This window comes from Mesocricetus auratus, unplaced genomic scaffold (genome assembly GCF_017639785.1).
Source record: "Mesocricetus auratus isolate SY011 unplaced genomic scaffold, BCM_Maur_2.0 Super-Scaffold_100007, whole genome shotgun sequence".
Lineage (NCBI taxonomy): Eukaryota > Metazoa > Chordata > Mammalia > Rodentia > Cricetidae > Mesocricetus > Mesocricetus auratus.
In genome coordinates this window covers 13,617,663-13,640,152 of record NW_024429191.1, presented here as the reverse complement: position 1 = coordinate 13,640,152, position 22,490 = coordinate 13,617,663, and the positions used below count along the sequence as shown (strand labels likewise).

At 37.9% G+C, this 22,490-nt stretch overlaps 1 protein-coding gene across 2 annotated transcripts in view; it reads left to right on the top strand.

The window, feature by feature from the left end:
• The window catches only part of Ranbp17 (RAN binding protein 17), a 323,547-nt gene that overhangs the window by 224,442 nt on the left and 76,615 nt on the right, over positions 1-22,490 (top strand). For both annotated transcript variants that reach the window (XM_040748431.1, XM_040748430.1), the window contains 2 exons: positions 16,353-16,456; positions 21,951-22,039. In XM_040748431.1, coding sequence (XP_040604365.1) covers positions 16,353-16,456; positions 21,951-22,039 — 193 coding nt within the window. The remainder of the gene's footprint in view (positions 1-16,352; positions 16,457-21,950; positions 22,040-22,490) is intronic.

Genomic DNA, 22,490 nt, shown 5'->3' with positions numbered 1-22,490 from the left:
AGGTATTTCTGAGATAATAGGATGGTTTTGTATAGTGGAGAAAAATACATCAAAAGGAACTAAATAAAATGTGGGGGTTTTGTATGCTAAATAATTACTATAACCTTTGTGGAAAACTATATGCAAATGCCTTAAATAATTAAAAGTAAAACCACAGCAGGCTTTGGAACTCCTCCTAGTGGGATATACACCCAGAGGGAGTGAATTCAGCATGCATAAGAGACACCTGCACTAACATGTTCATTACAGCAGCAGTCACAGGAGCCAAGAGATAGAAACAACTTAAATATGCGCTGGTGCATGAATGAACAAAGAAAATATCACACATACAATAGAATACTCTTTAGCCATACAAATAAGAAAATGAATCCATTTACAACTGTATGGATGAACCTGAAGATGTTGTGTTAAGTGAAATAAGCCAGGTACAAACAGACAACTCCTATGTGATCTCACTCATATTTAGACTCTAAAAAAAAATGATCTTGTAAAATTGGAGAATGGTAGTTACTAAGCACTATCTAAATTGGAGGCAGTGTGAAATAATGTCCTGGCTTTGATGTACCCTTTCAACTAAGGATGGAAATAAACAAAATTCAAGAAATGTGACATATAATTGTGACTGTGGGTGATACTGGGGAATAAGGCTAAGGTCTTATGCATGCTAGAACTATATTCCCAGCTTATTCTTGTAGAGTGCTTTTTAAAAGGGTATGTGAAGTACTCTCACCACAAAAATGATATCAGAATGAGATAATGTGTATGCTAATTAAAATGCTAGATTTAATTATGTATTTGTGTATTTTATAATGTTAAAAAATTCCTATTTCTGATTTTTAAGAATTTTATTTTTAATTGAGAAATAAAAACAGAGAGATGTGTATATTGTCAGGGTTTCATGTGATATTTTGATATTTATAGGCCTTGTACAATGTTTATCTTGTTAAACAAAACTTGTTTTCTTAGTTTCTATTGTTTTTGCTTTATTTTGGTGTTGGTAGTACTAAGGGTCAAATTTAAGAGTCCTATGCATGGTAAGCAGGCAGTTTACAAATGAGCTACACTCCCAGATCAGCATTAAATACCTGTCTTTTTGTACATTTATAATATCTTAGTGTAGCTTTTTTAAATGTACAGTACACCATTGTTGCCTCTAGTAATCCTATTATGCACTAGCACATCAGGGCTTCTTAACTCCAAACTGTAACTAAATGCCAATTGATAGGCCTCTCCCCATCCCTTCCCATTCCTCCATAGGCCTCAGCCTCTGGTAACCACTATAACTACTACTTTTATAAAGTTCTTTCAAGTACAAGGAAGTAGTCTTTGTTCCCTTATTTATTTCACTTAACATAAAGTTCTATCTGTGTTGTCTCAATGACAAATTTCATTCTTTTTATGGCCAAACATAATATGCATGTGTAAGTGCCATACTTTCCCCTTTTATTCACTGGTGACACTTAGGTGGGTTCTGTTTCTTGACTGTTCTGAAAAGTGCTACAGTGAACCTGGCAGTGCAGGTGTCTCTTCCTTTCCTTTGGATGTGTACCGGAGAGTGGAATTGTTGGATCGTGTTAGTTCCTTTTTTTAAGTTTTTGAGTGATCTCCATATTGATTGGTTTCCATAATGACTTACTTACTTTCCTACTAAGAGTGGGAAAGGGTTCCCGTTTGCTCACATTGTCGTCAGCACTCGTTATTTTTTCAACTTTTTTGATAGCCATTCTTAAGATAATGAAATTATGTGTCGTTGCATTTTTTAGTTTGGTGTCATCTCATTTGGTTCCTGGGCTTGTAGTGTTAGAATCTTTTTGTTGTTGGTTTTTGGGGTTTTTTATCCTTATCCAATTTTACTTTTTTTTAATTGAACAAAATCTCCTGAGCTAATTGGGAGCATGGGGGGACAGGAGAGGGAGTTAGGAGACAGAGAAGGGGAGAAGAGGAGGGGGAGGGGAGCACATGAGAGAGGAAGATCGAGTCAGGGGAAGAATAGAGAAGAGCAAGAAAAGAGATACCATAATAGAAGGAGCCATGATAGGTGTAAAGAGAAATCTGGCACCAGGGAAATGCCCAGAGTCTACAAGGTTGACCCCCAACTAGCAATCTAAGCAATAGCAGAGAGGCTACTTAAATGCCCTTCTCCGATAATGAGATTGATGACCAACGTATATGCCATCCTAGAGCCTTCATCTAGTAGCTGATGTAAGCAGAAGCAGACAGCCACAGCTAAACACTGAGCTGAACTCTGGAATCCAGTTGCAGAGAGGGAGGAGTGATGAGCAAAGGGGTCAAGACCAGGCTGGAGAAACCCACAGAAACAGCTGACGTGAACAGCTCATGAACCCCAGACTGATAGCTGGGAAACCAGCATAGGACTGTCCCAGACCCCCTAAGCGTGGATGTCAGTTTAGAGGTCTAGTTAATCTATGGGCCCTCTGGTAGTAGATCAGTATTTATCCCTAGTACACGAATGGACTTTGGGAGCCCACTCCACATAGAGGGATACTCTCTCAGCCTAGACGCAAGGGGGAGAGTCTAGGCCCTGCTCCAAATGATGAGACAGACTTTGAAGATCCCCCATGGAAGGCCTCACACTCCCTGGGGAGCAGAAAGGGGATGGGATAGGGGACAAGTGGGGTTCAGGGAGGGAAGGAGGGAGATTGAACTGGATTGACATGTAAAACAAGCTTGTTTCTAATTTAATTTTTTAAAGCTATATTTAGCTTAGTAAGGCATGTCTACAAATAGCTAGAATCTTGAAATGGACACTTTTCTGTGTGGCTATGTTAATCTAGATTCCTATATTTTCTCATATTGAAACACTCCAGGATAGATCAGTTAGCCATAGACACAAGAGATTTTGGCTAGTGACACTTACCCTTAGAGAATATAATACTAATAATATTTTTGGAATATTTTTGAAACATCAACATAAATAGAATTTTTAAGACACAATAAAAGGAAAGTTTTATTTTCCACATAAAATACATTGAACCTTGAAATAGTTCAAATGGAATAGTTCTCGATGTTCATAGCCGTTTCACTTTCATACATTTCAACAGACTAAGTCATCAGAAAGACAAATAGCTAAAAGTTAAGAAAATGCAGCTAGAATGATTAAAGAGCTGAGTGGAATTGATTTCTAAGGAAAGATTAAAAGAACCATGTATGTATAACTTGGCTAAGTGACAACCAGAGCTGGAGGCAAAGAAAACTGTCTATAAATATTTGAAGAGTGTAAACCATGCATGCAAAACCCAATCTAGTGTGAGTTCCAAATAACAGCTTTCTATACTGAGCACTGGCCTGTTTATGTCTTGGTTGCTGTTGTGGAGATAAGAGAAGTAGCCCTAAACCTTTTTGCTGTTCTGGGCAATCATTTAGCAAGCACACTGCTGAAATATGCCAGGCATTGGGTACTGCCTGGCCTCGAGGAACTTGTATTCTTGTTTTTCATATGTACAAGCATTAAAATGCTTAAAAACGGTGTCTACACTTCAATCTTTTTTTTTCCAAGACAGGTTTTCTCTGTATTGTTTTGGAGGTTGTCCTGGAACTCGCTCTGTAGACCAGGCTGGCCTCGAACTCACAGAGATCTATCTGCCTGCCTCTGCCTCCAAGTGCTGGGATTAACACGCACAACACCCAACGCCTGGCCACTTCATTCTTTTAATGACCTTGATACATGGTAAAAGCAATGATGGCCAGGTGGTGGTGGCACACGCCTTTAATCCCAGCACTCGGGAGGCAGAGGCAGGCAGATCTCTGTGAGTTCGAGACCAGCCTGGTCTACAAGAGCTAGTTCCAGGACAGCTTCCAAAGCCACAGAAGAACCCTGTCTTGAAAAGCCCAAAAATGAATGAGTGAATGAATGAATGAACAAATAAATAAAGAGAAGTGTATATAAAAAAGAAGAAGAAATGAGACCACTGTTAAAAAGTAATATATGTAGATTTCCTGGAAATTGGCTTTGTAACCTATACCTTGAGAATTTGATAATGAAAATGGGTCAATATTTTTTTCAAAGAGTCATCACACACAATTATTTGGTTGTAAACTGCAAAAGAGCATATCAGAGCCTGAATACAGTGTAGAGTCTATCTCATAACACTTCCATACTTAGCTAGTATATTGATATTCTTGTTGATGCCAGAAGGACTCTGCATTGCACACTTGTTTTGTTTTATTTTGTTTTGTTTTGTTTTGTTTTTTTGAGACAAGGTTTCTCTGTGTAACAGCCCTGGCTGTCCTACAACTCCTTTGTAGACCAGGCTGTACCTTGAACTCAGAAAGATCCTCTTGTCTCTTCCCCTTGAGTCTTGGGATTAAAGGTGTGTGCCACCATGTCCAGCTTGCACTGCACACTTTTGAAGGCGGATTTACTTTTACTTAATATTGCTTAATGTAAACTGTGAGGATAAGAAACAAGTAAACATTTATGATTTGAATAAGAGAATTTCATTTTTTTCAAATTAGATTCCTTTTAAATATCTAGCCCATAACAGTATAAATTGTGAGTTTATATTTTTCAATTCAAAGTTTGGGGGAAAATATAATTGTTATGTTCTAGTGCTTTTTGTATACCTTTAGTGAAACAAAAAGAGGCTATAATAGAAGTGTACATGGTACATAGTAGCTACTCAATATAAATCAGTTGTATCTGAGTTATAACAACTGTCTTCATGAAACTTTACACTATTTGGAGAAAAATGCCCCCCCAACCTATCAATGGTTATGTAAAATCATTGAACGTGTAAGCATCAAGTAATGATTTGTGGTGTAACTAGGGTTTCTTTGCCTTGTTGAGGACCAGAGTCGTCCTTTCCAGGGTAAGTTGAAATGCTTCAGAGTACTAACTTGGTCTTTTTCATATTTTTTAAGCGCCAAGCTCATTGTGGTTACTTATCTAGGTGTTTGTTGAATGACAAATAGCTGTGCAGCAACCAGGATACCATTATTGTGGTTTCTGGAATCAGCCCTGCCTGCTAGGGTCTCCCTGGAAATATCTTTCAATCTTCGGCCTCTCCAGAACAAAATGTATAAAGTGGCTGATTGCTTCCACAACGATTAGCTACATGCAGCATTCTCGTGCTGGCTTAGTCAGTTCTTGCTCTCTTTTCAGTTTTACTACTTCATTTTTTGTTGAATGTTGTTGAACATAGCTTTGATTGTTTGAGGCCTTATCTCACAGCCTAGATAAAGGGTGCCTTTGCTGTCAAAATTTCTTATGTATGGCTTGATAGTTTTCTATTTGTGTTCACTGCCATGGAAGCAGGGAAGAAAATGTACTATAGTCAAGAGTAGCATAGATCATGTGTTAGATGAAAGAAACAAAAATAATGAGGATGAGAACCATCCTCAAATTAAAAAATAATAATAATGGTGAATTTTGTAACACTGATCAAGTAGGACACATTTAAATTACAAATATAAAATCCTAATTTATATCATGATGAAAACTTCTTAGTGTTAGATATTTTGGATTTTTTTAAGCAATTGACCTTGAATGTGCAGCTATGGAAGAATATGGAGATACATGGCCTATTTTTTGTATTATTTTCAGGCATATATTTTAGACAGTTGAACAAGCAGGTGTCCAGAATTCAGTGCAAAAAATTATGGAGAGAAGCAGATTATATTAAAGTGCTTAAATAATAATTAAATACTGAAACCAAAAGAAAAAGTGCATAAGCAAAGGAAATTATATATTTCTATAGTTTGTTGTCATCAGAGAAGATTTTAAAAAAAAGAATCAAGTATGGAAAAAATGCCTAATCAACCTGCTGTCAGAAAAACTGGACGTGATTCTTGGCTTGAAATACAAAACATTCTAATTGAATCCTACAAAATGAATTGAATATTTTTATATAAGCCATGCACATTGGAGTAATTAGAAAGGTGGAGAGAAATTGGGTGTCACATTAATTGGTATTTACTTTGAAATGCATTTTGGGTTATATTCAATAATTTGTACTTTGTATGAATTTAATTAGATGCTATGTGCCCCAGGTTGTATTTCAGATGAAAATGGGGGAGTTTTTGGCAATAAGCAGTTGTACTATGTTATCAAATTGTTTTAAATAAAGTAGACAAATGCTTACTTCAATGAAGGACAGAATTGGAAACATTTCATCATTGTGATGATAATGTTTCAATGTGGGAAAGATGTTATCTATGTGATGTTTAAGTCTCTAGTAATTATCAGAGGAATATAGGAACTGTCCTTGAAAGAAAATGCACATGCAATAAGAAATGGGTGACCAGCCTCTGTGCTTGCATACTCCCTTCAGGGAGCCACTTCAGAGCTCCCTGGGTTATTTTACAATTAACTTGTTGATTTAATGAGCTAAAGGGAGGAGTAAATGGAGAACCTCCAACAAGCTGTTCAGTGTAAAATATTTGAATAAACAAAAACCTTCTGTGTTGTTTGAATAGAGGTAAATTAGCTTGACAAACACTGAGGAGGAGAAGTGTAGAAAAAAAACTTATAAGAAAATCTGTTTATTTTGTGAAGAGCCAAATATTAGTTGCAAATGTTTTTTCCACTAGTAAATCTGAGATTGTTCCGTGTCAACAGTCATATCAAGCCATGCATGAAGAAATTCTGACACTGAACCACTCAGAAGTATTTGGGTAGGATTTGAGTGAGCATTACATCCCTTTGGTATTTTAAACTGTAAAAACTAAATATTTATTAAAATGGTGTTTATGGATGTTAAGACAGTTTTGTCTTTAGGAGTGAAGGTAACACAGTATGGGTTTTCATGGCTTAACAGCAATTGGCACTTGAAGATATTACTGACCTAACGTTGAAGAATTTTATGTAATAAGCTAACTACTTGAGTAACTGGGAAAGAATATTCTACAAAAAGCAAGTAAAGGTAGAATTTTAAAATACACAGAAAGGAACTTCCCTCTTTTATATTACATTTTATTTGCATGTGTGTGCACACGTGCACACATACTCACTTGGTGATATGCTTGTGGAAGTCAAAGGACAGCTTGGAAAAGCAGTTCTCTCCACTGGCCATGGGTGCTCTGAGAAGCTTAAGGCTGTAGGGCTTGTTGGCTTGTTCTTTTATCTTCTCGGTATTCTCACCTGCCTCTTCTTTATTAATAACAGAAGACATTTATGTAGAGATTTATAGTTTGCAAACTACTAATCATGATCATGACACCGTATTTCTTTACCCTTTTCTAAATACTCTAGTATGCCTGTCTTAAATAAAAACAGTCACTTAGAATAAATATGCTTTATATTTCAATTCAGAATCTCATTCAGTAAACGGCTGCATTTACCTTATCCTGCTTAAGCCTCAAAACAGGCTGCATTAAGTATCCATCATTCCATTGTTTGTAGATATACTGACTTGCCCAAGGTAGCCATCAAACCACATATTTTAACTCAATCCCACAAGCCATTCCTTTATCCTTTACCCTCACCTTCTTAATCAAGTAAGAAATATAACTTTTTCTTGTTTCTTATTTGACCTGTTTGGACCAGGTGATTCATTCTTGACTTGGGAGCAATGAGAGGAAAATGAGAGATTACTTTCTAGGAGTCTATGAAGTGGTCAGATTCAGTTTGTGGTTTTTCCAGTGTAGATAAATATGATAATTAATCCAGTAAGGGTCAGATGAAGTTTTTAGATGGTGTTCTTTGTCTAATAATTGGGCAAAGTGTCTTTTCTTTACATGGATTAAGGAACAGAAAGGTAGGCTTCTGAGGAAGACTTAGCAGGTGATGGGCTTGATCAGAAATAACTAATGTTCTCATAGATGAAGAATACATCATCATTTTACCTGTGCCCATGACTTGGCAGCGAATGCTTGGAAAGTAGACATGGGAGAAGGGTGGGAGAGTGGGCAGTAGGGGTAAAAAAAAAAAGCAGCTGGAAATACTTAGAATCCATAATGAGATAATTAAGACTAATTAGCCGGCCCTGTAGGCAGAAAGCAGCCCATTAAGTCCAGACCCAGTTTTAATAATGTACCTAGTTTTGAGGGTAGAGTCCAGAGCACCCCAGGGAATAGAATGCTTAGGGTGAAGCTTCTAGGTTAGGTTTCTTAGAGAAGGAATAGCAACTCAGCACTGGATGATGTATTTTTCTTCTAGAAACTAAAGTGTGTATTGTGGTTTTCTAGAACTTCAGGGAACCTCAGTTTTCTTATCTATTTAATGGGGATGCTTATAGGACTGCCATGCAAATTGCATGCATGTATGTATTAACCAAGAAACACTGTTGACAGCCATAAGCAAACCACCATGGACCTCAAAGCGAGGCGATTTCACTACTCGTAATGCATCTACTCTCCCCACTGATGACACTTCCTAGTAATTCTAAAATATCCTGCCTGAAGTCACAAGTCATATCATAAATGACCAGAATTCCTAATCAGTTCACAAGGAAACTGGACTAAAGCCAGATTCTGGCTTGTGTTTGAAGGACCAGCCAAGCATTTGTCTTGAGCCCTCTGCTAAACAGAACTTTAGAAGTGACATCTCCTTGCAACATTGGACTTAGCAGGGACTGTAGATGTTGACATGCAAAGACCACAGTCTCTGCTGGGATCTCCCATACCAACTTGCCTTAGGGGACTGTTTTCTCCACCCACTCTTGTATTATTCTTTTCTTAATTTGCCTTAGTTTGGACTAACTTAACCGGCCAGTCTTTACTTACTGTGTTAAATTTCTAGTACTTATATAATAAATTGCCACAATTTAATAATTTAAACTATAAATATTATTTCGTAGTTGTGGATGGAAGGTGTCCAAAGTGGGTCTTACTGAGTTGAACTAAGGTATTGGCAAGGCTGTGGTCTAAATAGTCTGTACTCCTGTTTCACAGCTTCTAAGGGCATTTACCCCACCCCCACCCCTGAGAACATTTGGTCCAGGCTCATGCTACCATCCTTATGGTTCTCTACCTCTTTTAAGGACTCTTAGGACCCAATTGCACTCATTTCAGTAGTGCAAAATAGTTTTCTTTTTTTCCTTCATTTTTTTGACAGGGTTTTACACTGTAGGACAGGTTGCTCAAGGAGGACTGGAACTCATGGCAATTCTCCTATCGTAGCCTCCTAAGAGCTATGATTAAAGGTGTGTATCATCATGCCTGCCATATTTTCTGTCTTAAAGACAGTTGATCAGTGGCCTTAATTCGTCTTTACTATATAACTCAAAATACACACATGTCCCCATGTTAGAATTTTATCTATCATACTGACATCACAAATGCCAAAGCGTTTCATAGTGTTTATCATGCAGTATATGCTTAGCAGCTGTTGGCTACCATCATTTATAATTACTGTAATTACTTGTTACTTGTCTCTCCTTGCCCGCTTTACCAAGTCCCCAGTGATGCAGCCACTGTCTGCATTCAAATTTGAGGAACTCAAAAGATGTGCTGTGTGTTTGTATGTATTTCAAGGAGAGGAGGGTAAACTCAGATTTCTGTCATGACAGTGGTTTTGTTTTCTTTTTAGGCTCTGGTGCCATAAAATTGACTTTTTTTAAAATGTATGATACAAGGGTATTTATCATATTTAGAGTATTTGCAAGGTTGTATAACCACCACCATTATGTAATTCCAGAACATTTTCATTCCCAACCCACCCGTTCTCTTGGCAACCACTTAACTGCTTTCTGCCTTGATTTGTCCTGAAGTGAACATTGAATATAAATGGAATTATGACCTCTATGTCTGTCTTTAACTTAGTATAATAATTTTGAGGCTTATCCATGTTTTAGCATATATTGATACTTTTTTCACTTTTGATAGCTGAATAGTTCTATGAATACACATACATATATATATAGCTCATCTACTCTTCAACTTAAACAGCTGAGATTTGAAATGTTTCTTCTTTTTGGCTATTACGAAATAGTGCCGGTGTAAACATTTAAATTTAGACTGGTTTTGTTTGAGACAGGTTCTCCCTATGTGACCCAGACCTTCCTGACCTGGAGGTCTTCCTGCCTCTACCTACTGAGTGCTTTGTTTGTAAGTGTGTACAGTGCCTGTCGACTTCCAAGTTGTTGTGTGGTGGTATGTCTCAGCTGTCTTGGGTTCTGACGGCAGTTCTGCCAGCCCCTTCCACAGTGCCCATCTCACCATACTGCACTGCCCGCACCACTTTACACCTCTGTGCTCAGTCCTTAGGTCTGGGAGCAGGAACCAACTACTCTAAACTCGTCATCCCTCAAATCTGGTTTGGTGTGAAGTTGATTGCTTTGGGTAAGATTTTGTTGGTTTAGTTTGAATTTTTGAGGCAGGGTCTCATGGAACCCAGTATAGTCACAAACTCAACTATGTAGCTGAGAATATCCTCCAAGTCTTGATCATCCTCTTTCCACCTCCCAAGTGTCTAGGGCTTGAAATTGCACAACAATAAAATGTACTAAAAATCAAATATTTGGCAGCCAACATATTAAGAAAGCTCCTATTCTAAATGTTTTCTCTGAAGGAAAAAATTTTGGAACATATAAAAATATTAACTTTTCTGTTCAAGTATATCCCCAGAAACCTGGGAAAGGTGATTTGTTTGGGGATGTCCTAAAAGCCAAAAAAAATTATCTTTTCTTTTTATGGGTGATGAAGAACTTAAAATGGGTATTACCATAATAACTTACTTTTCAGAGTTGGAGATAGCTTGTTAATGAGCATTTTACCTATAAATCATATTAGTTTCATGATCTTTGACTTACTAGAAAGAAGTGTCACCCTTATTGTTCACAAGATCCTGACATGTACATTTTGCATAGTAGAGATATGACTACATCCTTGAATTTGAAACCATAAGACATCTCATGTTTTCTTCTTTTGCATCAAAAACAGAAACTGGTACCTCTGTAAACAATACAAGGCAGGGAGAAATCCTTAATGGATGCTGATGAAAGTAGCCAGTTATCCAACTTAGGCAGCAAGACAAAACCCTGAGTCACACAAGACTGGCACTAAGTGCAGTGAAGACACCGCTGGTGACCTTCCTGGTTTAAACTCACTGTTTAAACTCACTGTTGCATAGGGCTTCTGCTTTCCTCACCAGCACCACGCTGATTTTCAGTCTCTTCTGACTTTTGCTACTCCAAATTCAAGATTGTATGTCACTGACTTCACTCCATAATTTTTATGTCTTCCACTCCATCAGAGATACGGGGGAAAAGCATGAACTTAAGAGCAAAACAGACATAATCAGGGTCGCAGATCATCACTGGCATTTATCAGCTGGAAAATATTTGGCAAGCTACAGGGCTTCTCTGTTCCCATGCAAAAATTGAGGAGATTGTAGAATTTCATGGGATTGTGAGTTCCAACAGTCCATTGAATATAGTAAGAGCTATGAAAGCATCCTTTGAGTAAATTCAGTACTGAATATATCCAGACCCTATTCCAAATACTGGAGAGACAGCATGATCCAAGTAGATTGTATTCCTCCCCAAAAAGATTATATTCCAATAAAGAAGACAAATGACAAAGTGTATAGAAGGTCATAGCCAGTCATAGGAACTCCGGTAAGAATAAGAAAGGTTGGGAAATGATCGTGGAGGGAGACACTTGAAATACAGTGGGCAGAAAAGGCCTGTGAATACGTTGCATATAGTCACGCTGCTGCACACCTTTCTATTTATTGTATTTTTGTTTGTTTTTCACATGATGAAATCTTTAGGGTTTTGTTTGTTTGTTTATTGTTTTTCAAGACAGGGTTTCTCTGTATAGCCCTGGCTGTCCTGGAATTCTCTATGGAGATCAGGTTGGCCTCAAACTTAAGAGATCCACCTGCCTCCACCACGCAACTGAAATCTTAGGGTTTTTTTAATTTTTTTATTAAAATGTAATTAATATATAATTGTGTCCCTTTCCATTTTCCTTTCCTGTCTCTTCAGCCCCTCTCATATCTCCTCTCCCAATCCCTCCCTATGTCACTTCTCAATCCCTCTCAAACTGATGGCCTCTTTTTCTTTGACCATTGTTGTTAGACACACAAACATATAGATATATACATACAATCTGCTGAGTCCATTTAGTATGGTTTATATGTATATAATTATATGATTTTTTTGCACTGATCACTCAAAGGGCTCATCCATGTAGGAGCTAATTCTCCCTTTCTCTGTGGGCATTAGTTGCCTATGATTGTTTGACTAGGGGGTGGAACCAGGTCAAATCGAGCCCTTTCCTTATTATCATGTTTGTGAATATTGTCATTATTCAGGTCTTGTTTCAGAATCTGGATTATTGATTTATCATGGGTGTACCTTCCCTATTATTTCTTCAATTCAATCTCACTGGTCCTCTGGCTCCTACATCTCTATGCCCCCTCTTCCTCCATGTTTCCTGAGCCTTCGGTTCAGGAGTTGTGTTATAGATATCTAACTGAACTCCCCATGTTCTTTTGATCTCCATCTACTGTAAAGAGAGACTTCTTTGAGAGATGAGGATAAGGATAAGTTTTATAATGAAATTAGGAATTTTTACAGTCTGGTAAATCCCAGGCATTTGGTTGGTTTCTAAGACCAGGCATGGTTTCTTGCCTATTGAATGGACCTCAAGAATTTTGATTCATGAAATAGATGAAATCTAGAAGATTGTTTTATCTGTAGCTCAAAATATAAGTTGAAATACAGAAGCTCTGAATTAGTGTTTGTTATGAGTAAACATCTCTCTTTTAGTTGGAAAAAGTCTAAGCTTTGTCGCAGAAGCTTCATTCCCAAAGGAAGGGTATTTATTGGGCTGGCAGTTGTGTGGTCACACTGTATTTAATTATCATAATCACTTCTCTAAGTCCATGTTGAATTCAGGACAAGGAAAATGCTAATGGCTGTCGTTTATGAAGTGCCAGCAAGAGGAGGTGCAGATGCTTTGTCATTTAATCCTCACAGCTAACTTTATGACGCAAATATTGTGTCTCTTAATTACAAATGAGGACACTAAGGCTTAGATGCCAGACAGCTAACAGTAACAGAGCCAGAACTGAAGCTTAAATAAACATCTTGGTTTTGGAGCATCCACTCTTCCCAGCACCCTTCTGCCTGCAGGGATAATTATCATTGTTCTTATTAATAATCATTTTTAGAAAACACTTCACCATGGAGTAAGGTTATGTTTTTAAATTCAATGTACATGTGTAGTGTGTACCTAGTATTTGATAATGTTCACTTCTATTATTTATTTATTAATTGGGGTTTTGTTTGTTTTTTTTTTCCTAGAGAGTCTTTTTTGTGTTTGTTTTGTGGTGGTAATGTTTGAACCCAGGTCTTTCACACATGCTAGGCAATGTTTCTACTCTGCCACTGAGCTACCTTCCCAGGCTTTTTTTTTTTTAAATCCGGAGTTTAAAAACTTGGATGTAACAGGTTTTCAAGAAGCTAGGCCTAGTGTTGAACTCCTGATCCCCCTGCCTCTACTTCCAAGAGCTGATATTACAAGCTTCAACCTTTAATCTGACCTGACCCAGGACCTCAGAAATTTGTTGAACAACTGTTTTTCTTTCAAACACAGTACCTCCCTAGTAACAGAAGGCACTGTTTTTAGAGCTAATGCTGCAGTACTAGTACCACCATTGATATATATAAAGCATCTGTTTTTCATGTATTTTAGCATCTAATCTTTCAGAAACCTTTAAAATAGACAATTTCATCCTTATTTTGAAGCTGAGATTCCATAATTAGTAAAAATACCCCCAAGGTTAAGTAATTTGTGGTAAAAATCAGATTCCTGGATCTATGAACTTCAGAGCCTTGCATAATCATCTGTCACAGGAAAACAGTAGCTCACCATGGAAGCACACAGAAGCTAAGCCAGTGTAAGTTAGTAGTTAATAATTTACATACACACATTATAAATTTCCTCTCCTTCAGTGCATGGAGGCTTTGATCAAATGGTGATAGAATCATGTAAATGGCTACAGTATTGATGGTATCATTAAATATATGCTTTAAAATGAGGGGGACAAACAATGTGAGATGCACTCTCACCCTGACCTCTTGGGGGAGGGTCTAGGCCCTGCCCTAGATGAAATGACAGACTATGGACACCCCCATGGAGGGCCTCACCCTCCCTGGGGAAATGAGGGGATGTTGGGAGGGTTGCGGGGAGGGCACGGGAGGAGGGGAGGGAAAGGGAGAGTGACCTGGAACTGACTTGTGAAGCAACCTTGTTTCTAATCTAAATTTAAACTGAAAAATAAATTTAAAAAAAAACAGATTGCTGAAGAATTATTTCTCCATTGAAACTACTAATAAGTATTCTTTAGATGTATCCAATTAGCCAACAATGCACCAGCTGAAGCTTTCATAGTAACAGTCTGGGGTCATATCTCAACCCAGAGGGTTTCCCATATTTAAATCAGACCATGACCTGACTAATCAGGATCCAGGCAAATAAATCAGTCATGGCAAACATAGTGAATTCTCTGTCTCTTTTTATTTTACTTTCAAGGTAGTTTATTAGTCATTGTAGAGTATACAAGATATAAAATGAGCCCACAAGATAGCTCAGTGGGTAAAGGTGTGTGATGACAAAACTTATGACTTCAATTTGTTCCTGAGGATCCACAGGTTGTCAGTAGACTTATGCAAGTTGTCCTCTGACATCTACATGCATGCTAAGGCACCAATGCATATACATAAGTATACAGAGAGAAAGAGACAGAGAGAGAGGGGGGTTTAACCTAAATAAAAAAAAATGAGGGGGACATGTGACAGAAATAGAAAGGAAAGAAATGGAGCATTGTATACAGTCTAGGAAGGGTGTGCCATCTTTAGATGGCCTCATTGGGTGTAAGCCTTGAAAATAATGTCTGTGACAAACAATGTTATATATGAAAAATGATATGGTCACATAGCCACTTGGCAGAGCAGAGATTATAAATTGGTCTGCCTTGTTCTTTACCCAAGATCTTGACCCATGACTAGAACACCAGGAACAATTCATTGACTTTCGTTATCTTTTTTGTGTTCTCTATTCTGTTGGACTCTAAAGGCAAATTATATAAGTTTTAAGGGGAGAGGGAAATCATAAAAGATCAGGGTAAACCAGATCAGCCACTACTGAAGAGACAAAAGACCCACTACTGATTACTTCTGTGTGTGTGTGTGTGTGTGTGTGTGTGTGTGTGTGTGTGTGTGTGTGTGTGTGTGTGTGTGGCCTTAGACTTCATCAACCTCTGTCCCCTGTCCCCAGAGATTCTGAGGCACTAGAGTAGATCTGAGGTGGAACCTGCAAGTTGGCGTCCCATAAGCCCCAAGTAATGGTTCTGCTTCTAGGACAAGTATCAACCATTGAGGGCCACTGGTCTCTTCTCTGAGGTCGTTTCCTACCAGAATCTGTATTTTAAAACTACTAGTAGTACAGAAATCAGAAGGTCTGAACCATGTAGTTCTCTTCTAAGTGGCACCTTCAGCAAGACATATAAGTGTTTTCTGTTGGCATAGGATGGATGAGAGTCCAATCTAGTTTCAGAGAAACTGATTTTGAAAAGAATAGTATGCAAATTATTAGTGTGTGAAGATTCTGTTTTAACAGACTCCTTAAGGAAAATATAGTCTACCTTTATATGAAAAATAAATAGCAAATACCTCTTTTTACTCTTGTCTGTAATGAAGAACAGTTGAAATCTAAATGAAACAGGGGGGGGAACCTCATCCTTTGTCATTTATTTTAAAGATTTGTTTGTATTTGTATGTAAGTGTGTATTTGTGAGTATCTGCCACCCAAAGAGGGTGTTGGATCCCATGGAGCTAGAGTTATAGGCAGTTTGAGCTGCCTGATGTCAGTGTTAGGAGCAGAACTCAGAGCTCTGTAAGAACAGCAAGTCAACTGAGCTAGTTATTTCTCCAGCCCCAATAAGTTAATGTTTTAAAGACTATAAGCCTCTGAGCCTGTAAGCCTTTTGAGGCCTTGGCACCAAAAGAGAGGGGGGAGAGGAGAGAGAGCGGGGAGAGAGAGAGAGAGAGAGAGAGAGAGAGAGAGAGAGAGAGAGAGAGAGAGAGAGAGAGAGAGAGAGAGACTGTGAGACTGTGAGACTGTGAGGCTGTTGTCTATAAAGCTTTGAAAATAGGGAAACTCTGGGGGCTCCAAGATGTAAAGATGGGTGGCAATGCCTGGGGCATGAGTCATTTAGAGCCAAGGGGAAAATGGTTGCTGGGTAAGGTTGCTGTTTCATTTGGTGTAAAGGCCAGAGCAAAAACCGGAGTATTCAGTGAGCCAAAGCACCAATTGTGGCATGGATGGGAATGCAGGCGGACCTCTTCACAGGGACTTTAAACCTGAGTGAAGCGCTCAGAGTTAAGATTAATGTACATTAGTATACATTTTAAACCTTAGCAGCCACTTTGTTTCTCCTGTAGGTGAAGATGAGGATGAATTTGAGAATTTTATGCTGCCTCTCACAGTGTCTTTTGAAACAGTTTTGCAAATATTCAACAACAACTTTAAACAAGAAGAAGTAAAGGTAAGTTTGTTTCCATACATGAGGAAAGACTAGCATTCTTTCTCAGTGTCTAACACCAGAGAAGGTACTTGTGTATCTCTATATTTGTATATATGTGTGTCTCAGGCCCACATTTCTAAATAAAAGGCTTCAGTGTAAGCACTTTTCTAGTTTTGGATGCAAGTGAACTGTGAGGTCAGTGAGTGTTTTAGGACAGTCAGTTCGTGGTTACATGGGGGCAGATTTGTCTCCAGTGATGCTCACTGTCTGTAATTGCACAGTTCTTGTGAGCAAACATCGCTACCTCCCATCAACCCTGCTCTGTGTGTTTCAGCATATCCATATAGAGACATGCACACATGCTAAAACCCTACATCTCTGAAGATTTTTTAAACAAGAATTTATATAAATCAAGACTTTATTAAATGGCTAGGCATATGCGTATAAATAGGAGCCAGTCTTGAAGTGTTGCATTCTTAAACTGAACAAAGTGATTAGGATAACTGATAGCTAAATAAGGCTTTATGTGCCTGTGGGAGCCATATTAGGATTGATTTGACAAGTCAGTTCAGCTGTGGCAACAGTCATAATATCTAAGACAACATTATGTTTTATTAGTAAAATCCTTAAATGTAGCAAGCTGTTTGTGACAAAACAGCCCCATATTTTAACATGGGGGGATGGGAATCAGGAGCTTTGCCAAACAAAAATAGTGTCTCCTGAAATTATACTCTATCAGAGCTATATTAAATAGATTGACACTGATTATTATTTTTAAGAATAATAAATACACTCCAGAGAAGTAGGTACCCTTGTTGGTGATGCTTTAGTCACATGTTATTGTTATTTGGAATAGGCTGAAATATTAACCATCTTTTCATGGCTTCTCTTCTCACTCCTTTCCTTCCTCCCTCTCTTATTCTCTCTCTCTCTCTCTCTCTCTCTCTCACACACACACACACACACACACACACACACACACACAAATACCATGAAACCAGCTAGAAAAAAGATGGCCTTTGCTGATATTTATATAATTTTTCTGTGAAAAAAATTACCGAAACTAGATGTTTATCAGGATAACACAGTCATGAAATTTTAAAAAGTAAATACTTAATTTTTGTTTCTTTATGGTCTTCCTGAATTCTTTGTTGGTTCCTAGCTAAACAAACAATTTTTTCAATGTCTCCAAATGTTTCTGACCAACAGAATCTTTGCAGCTTTTAAGTAGCTCTTGCTGCCCCTTATCAGAAAGATTTGGTGAGGTTTAAAACTGCTATCTTTATAAAAATTTCATTTGTCTCATTTGAAGATTGCATTTTATTCCAAGCCTGTTTGGATGTAATTCCATCTAGTTTGATAGAAAACATCTTCCTAAAGTCATTTTTAATGGAGTTCCAGTGATATATCCCTAAACTAGCAAGTTCTTAACGACCCTGGAAAGTGACTGCTTGATTACACTTTAACGGTATTTGCAAATAAAATCACAAGTAATTAAGGGGAAATCTCCAGGCTTTTGAGCAAGTTTGATGCATGATAACTGCCTGATTCAGCTTCATCTAGAGTAATGCTGTGTAGGCAACAGCTACTGAGATCAATAGCAACGTAATGATAGTGGCAGAATTAAGTGAGTAACCTGAGAACTGTGCCTCAGAATGCATGCAGCTGCCACGAACCAAGGCCACACAGTGCACTCCGTGCTTCCGTCCTAAATGTTCATCAAAAGACGCCCTGCAGGAAAATGGAGTTAGATGCTCTTTATTGCTGATCGTGTCTCTTGCCACATTTATCAGGGAAATTGGATTAGCAGTTGGCAGCTGCAGGTAGACAAGATTCTGCAGTGATTAAATATGCAGCTTGGCTGCATTTGTTGTGACAGACCTTTAGTAAATTCTACTGTAAGCACCATCTGTCTAATTTGTATGAAGAAAACTTGGTGCTTAAAGCTACCAATAAGGAACGAAATCTGTTGCTTTATCATAAACAAAACTTTTGCACTAAATGCTCTTAAATGTAATTTATTAGGTTAAGGCTATTTTTCTATCGTGGTGGATAAATAATACATGCAAAGGTGCTTTCAGGTACTTCATTGTGCAAGTACTACAGATGAAAACAGTTCTGTTTTGTTTTCCAATAAAGTATTTAGTATTCCAATCCGCAGGAGGTGATGCTGTTAAAATATCTTTATGAAAATGCTGCAGGACTGCCAAATTCATTTAATTTGCAACCCTTACCAGGATCATCTAAATCCCTATTTATAGATATTTTTCAAATGCAGATTTTAGGACCTGTGTTGCCAAACTGAGATACTGCGAGGAAAAAAGAAATGCTGAAAAGCCCATATTTATAACTTCGTTTTCTTTACTTAGTCCTGATAAAATTGAAGCAAATGTTGAAATTTTTGTCTTTAGGGTTTTTGTTTGTTTTCTCTCTCCAAAGTCCAAGGGAAAGAAAGAAACAAACAATAACAAAAAAAATCCTGGTTATGTACTATTATTTCAAAATGTTTCTTGCCTGCCACCCCCCATCATTTTATCCATAGTAAAATATTGTGTGCTGTTACCCTGGCCCATGCATATTTTTCAATTCAGCCATGACGTCACGGGTTTTAAGGAAAATGAATGAAAACTTCTCAGAGGAAGAGGAGCAGTTAAATAGGAACCTGCTATCTTTAGTCCCTTCGTAAAAACTCCCCAATGTTAAATTATTTAAAATCCTTGATTTTCAGCATGCGCACATTAAAAGTTTTCGCACTAAGTGCCAAATGTTGCAAACAGCACTTTAACAGAATGATTTTGCTTTGATCCCTGTAGCAGTTCCTGAATAATTTATCACAGGTTATTGCCTTAATTCTGGAGAGGGATAGAGCAATAAAGGCAGATGAAAACACTCCAGTTGAAACACCTTGGGGCCTGCTCATTCCTCTGACACGGCTCTTTTGTTGGAACTATTTAGAGGTTATTAAGATGTGTCTCCAGAATTAAGAGTATGCTGTAAGGATGAAGACAGCCATCTTAATTCTAAAGACAAAGCACAATGACCCTTCACCTTCTTTTTCTTTGTTGTTATTATATAGTAGAATTATGAGGATAATATTATAGCTGCCCCAGTAGTGCCACTACAGTAAAGGGTCTGTCAGACTTCCCATTAGAAACCCTGTTTGGGGGTCAGGGTGGAAGGAGCTGCGTTTCAGCTGTCTCCCAGCCCATCCGTCTCACACTTGGCACACAGACAACTGTTCACCATGCCGTGGACTGAAGCTCTCAGCACTTGAACTCTCCGGAAAGGAATACGTAGGATTAGATCACTAGATGTACCCCACTACTCAAATGCGCCTCAGAAAAATTATTGGAACTCATCACCTTTTAGATCTGCCCCCAGCCCCACCCCCAAGATTCTGGATATTTGCTAGGCGTGAGCTCCTGATTAAGGCTGTCTGTCTGTCTCGTGCCAGAGCTGAGTACTGAGAAAATTCTGCTGTAGTGTTGTTTATGTGTCTGTGTAGATTCAGTATGCCCTGAGAGGACTGCTGGGTTTTTTTTAACATAGTGAATCTGTTTCTTACATGAACGAGTGAATTTGTGTAAAAACTTATGTTTATTTTATTATACACTGTCCCTGCTCTGAAGTGACATTTTCCAAAAGTAAAACATTAGTATAATTTTATGACCACATTTTACTGTATCAAAAAGATCATATATTTGCTTAATTAGAGCATTTGTATCAACTTGGTACCTTCAAGGAAGAAAATTCTGACCAAATAAAAATTAATCTTTTGTATAATGACATTTTATGAAAAGTCCTTTGTACAAGGAATAAAGTAAAATTCATGGTTTTTGTTCACTAATTTAGTATTGAATAATGGATATCTTATATGTATATAGAAGCTTAAAATTACCTGAAAAGCAGCCTGTATAAGTGTACATAATAAAAATAGAATTTTTAAAAAGTACGATAATAGATGGCAAAGCTAAATAGAATCCATAGTCTAACATAAATGGCAGCCAGAGTACAACTGTTCAGAAAATACTTCATAGATGACAGATTTCATTCTGGAGGCTGCAAGGAAGGACCAGTTCTAACTGGTGAGAAAAAAAAAACTGCTTAGTAAGTGATTTAAAAAATAACAGTAACACGAGGTGATTGTGAGGAGGCCCGGTGATGGCAGAAAAGCAGGAGTCGGTGACGTCATGGGAGAAAGCTGAATGGGTCGCTCATTTGAAGCAGCAAAAAAAATGAAATTAGGAATTTTCAGATTCAGAACTTTGAGTTTCCATCATTCTATAAACCGTTAGAAGTTGAGTAGTCCTGTGGACAACTTCCAGGTACATTGAGTTGCCTGTTAGGTCAGAGGAGCAGCTTGACTATTCACTATGATTTGTTGCTTTGAAATGTCTTCCATAATTAAGATGGTCAAAACTCATTGCCTGCTTGCTAACTTAGGCATCTTACTAGACAGGTTTCCATTCATTACCAAAGTCAATCTGTAAAGATCCTGAGACCATTTTCTGGCTTAACATTTCTACTGAAACAGTATATTCAGAAATCACAGTTGCATATCTCAACTACCACGCCTCCTTGTTGGGCAATTATGTTTATTTGTGCTCTTTGTTCTGACATTCTAGCATCTGTTCATGGGTTTTCTTTTCTCTTCCCAATCATCATCCTAAGGACAGCTTAATTAAGAGTCCAGAGCATGAGTCGGATCTTTTTTATTCGTGTCAAGAAGGTTTGATTTGGCTTCCCCCTCTCCATTCTAAAACCATTTGTGAACCACACTTACTATTTGACAGGCTATTGCTAGGCATTTTTGCACACAAATGTATTTCTCATAGCAGGTGTGTAGAATGACCATAGTTATAATTAGCCCCTTTGATAGATGAGCAAACTAAGGCTGATAAATAGCCTTGACTTTAAGGATTAAACAAAGATAGAAGAGTTCAGTTTCAGAGTCTTGTGACAGTAAATACAGAACTTTTTTCCTGACATTATTCACTCACTTGAACAATATGGCTGCCTTTCTGAGCAAATTATAATGCCGTAGGTCACCTAGCCAGTTTTATCTTGTCCTGAGTTATAACTTCTCTTTGAAGATCTTTAAATGCCAGTGCATTTCTAGGGTAGACTGAATTGCATAGTGAGGTTGGTTTTAGTCATGCCAGTTGGTTGAGATTTGCTATTAAGTAATGTCTATATTATATATCTCTTGTGAAATTATGAATCCTGGTCCTTTTTCAAATTTGGCAATATTCAGATAAAATGTATATTGAGTTGCAGTGTTTCTGTGCTCCTGGAATCAAGACTTAGCTCAATTTATAAGAAGCAAAGTGGAGTTGGTCAGCAGATTGATGGTCTGTTTATTAAAGAGTCTATGGTTTTTTATGGAAAGGGATCTGAGCGAGACATTTTAGCTAATGAATCAGAATCAGATATGTGGTCATTATTGCCTGATTATTACTCCATCTGCTCTGCGCTAACGTGAAAATCAATTACTGTGTCTCTTTCCCACTGACAGCGTATGTTGATCGGGCTGGCAAGAGATCTTCGAGGGATTGCCTTTGCACTGAACACAAAGACCAGCTACACCATGCTGTTTGACTGGATGTATCCTTATTACACTGTGACAATACCAGCTCCGTGCACAGAGGGATGCCAGGCCCCTCTCCTTCGTTTAATAGTGTGGCACAGTAGGGAAGAGGAAACAAAGCTAAATGAACTAATGTGTAATCAGCTAAAAATTACAGCACAGTGGCAGCAGTACAGATAACTGAGCACAGCATTTGGAGACCTGGCTCAAAGGGGTCACTTTTTGGTAGATACCCATTAAATATTGACAACTTAAAAATCACTTCCCTCAAATGATTGTTTATGTTGGGGCTGCAGGCATCATGTAGCTAATATCTGTACTTGTGATCAGTGATTTGTACCATGTGGTATTTTATGAGGAGACTTGAAGTCTCTCTTCCATATCAATTAGCAGGACTGAGAAGGTTGGTTTATCTTTTTGAGATTTTACTCATAATGCTACAGTTGGTCATCTGATGAGGATGTTAAT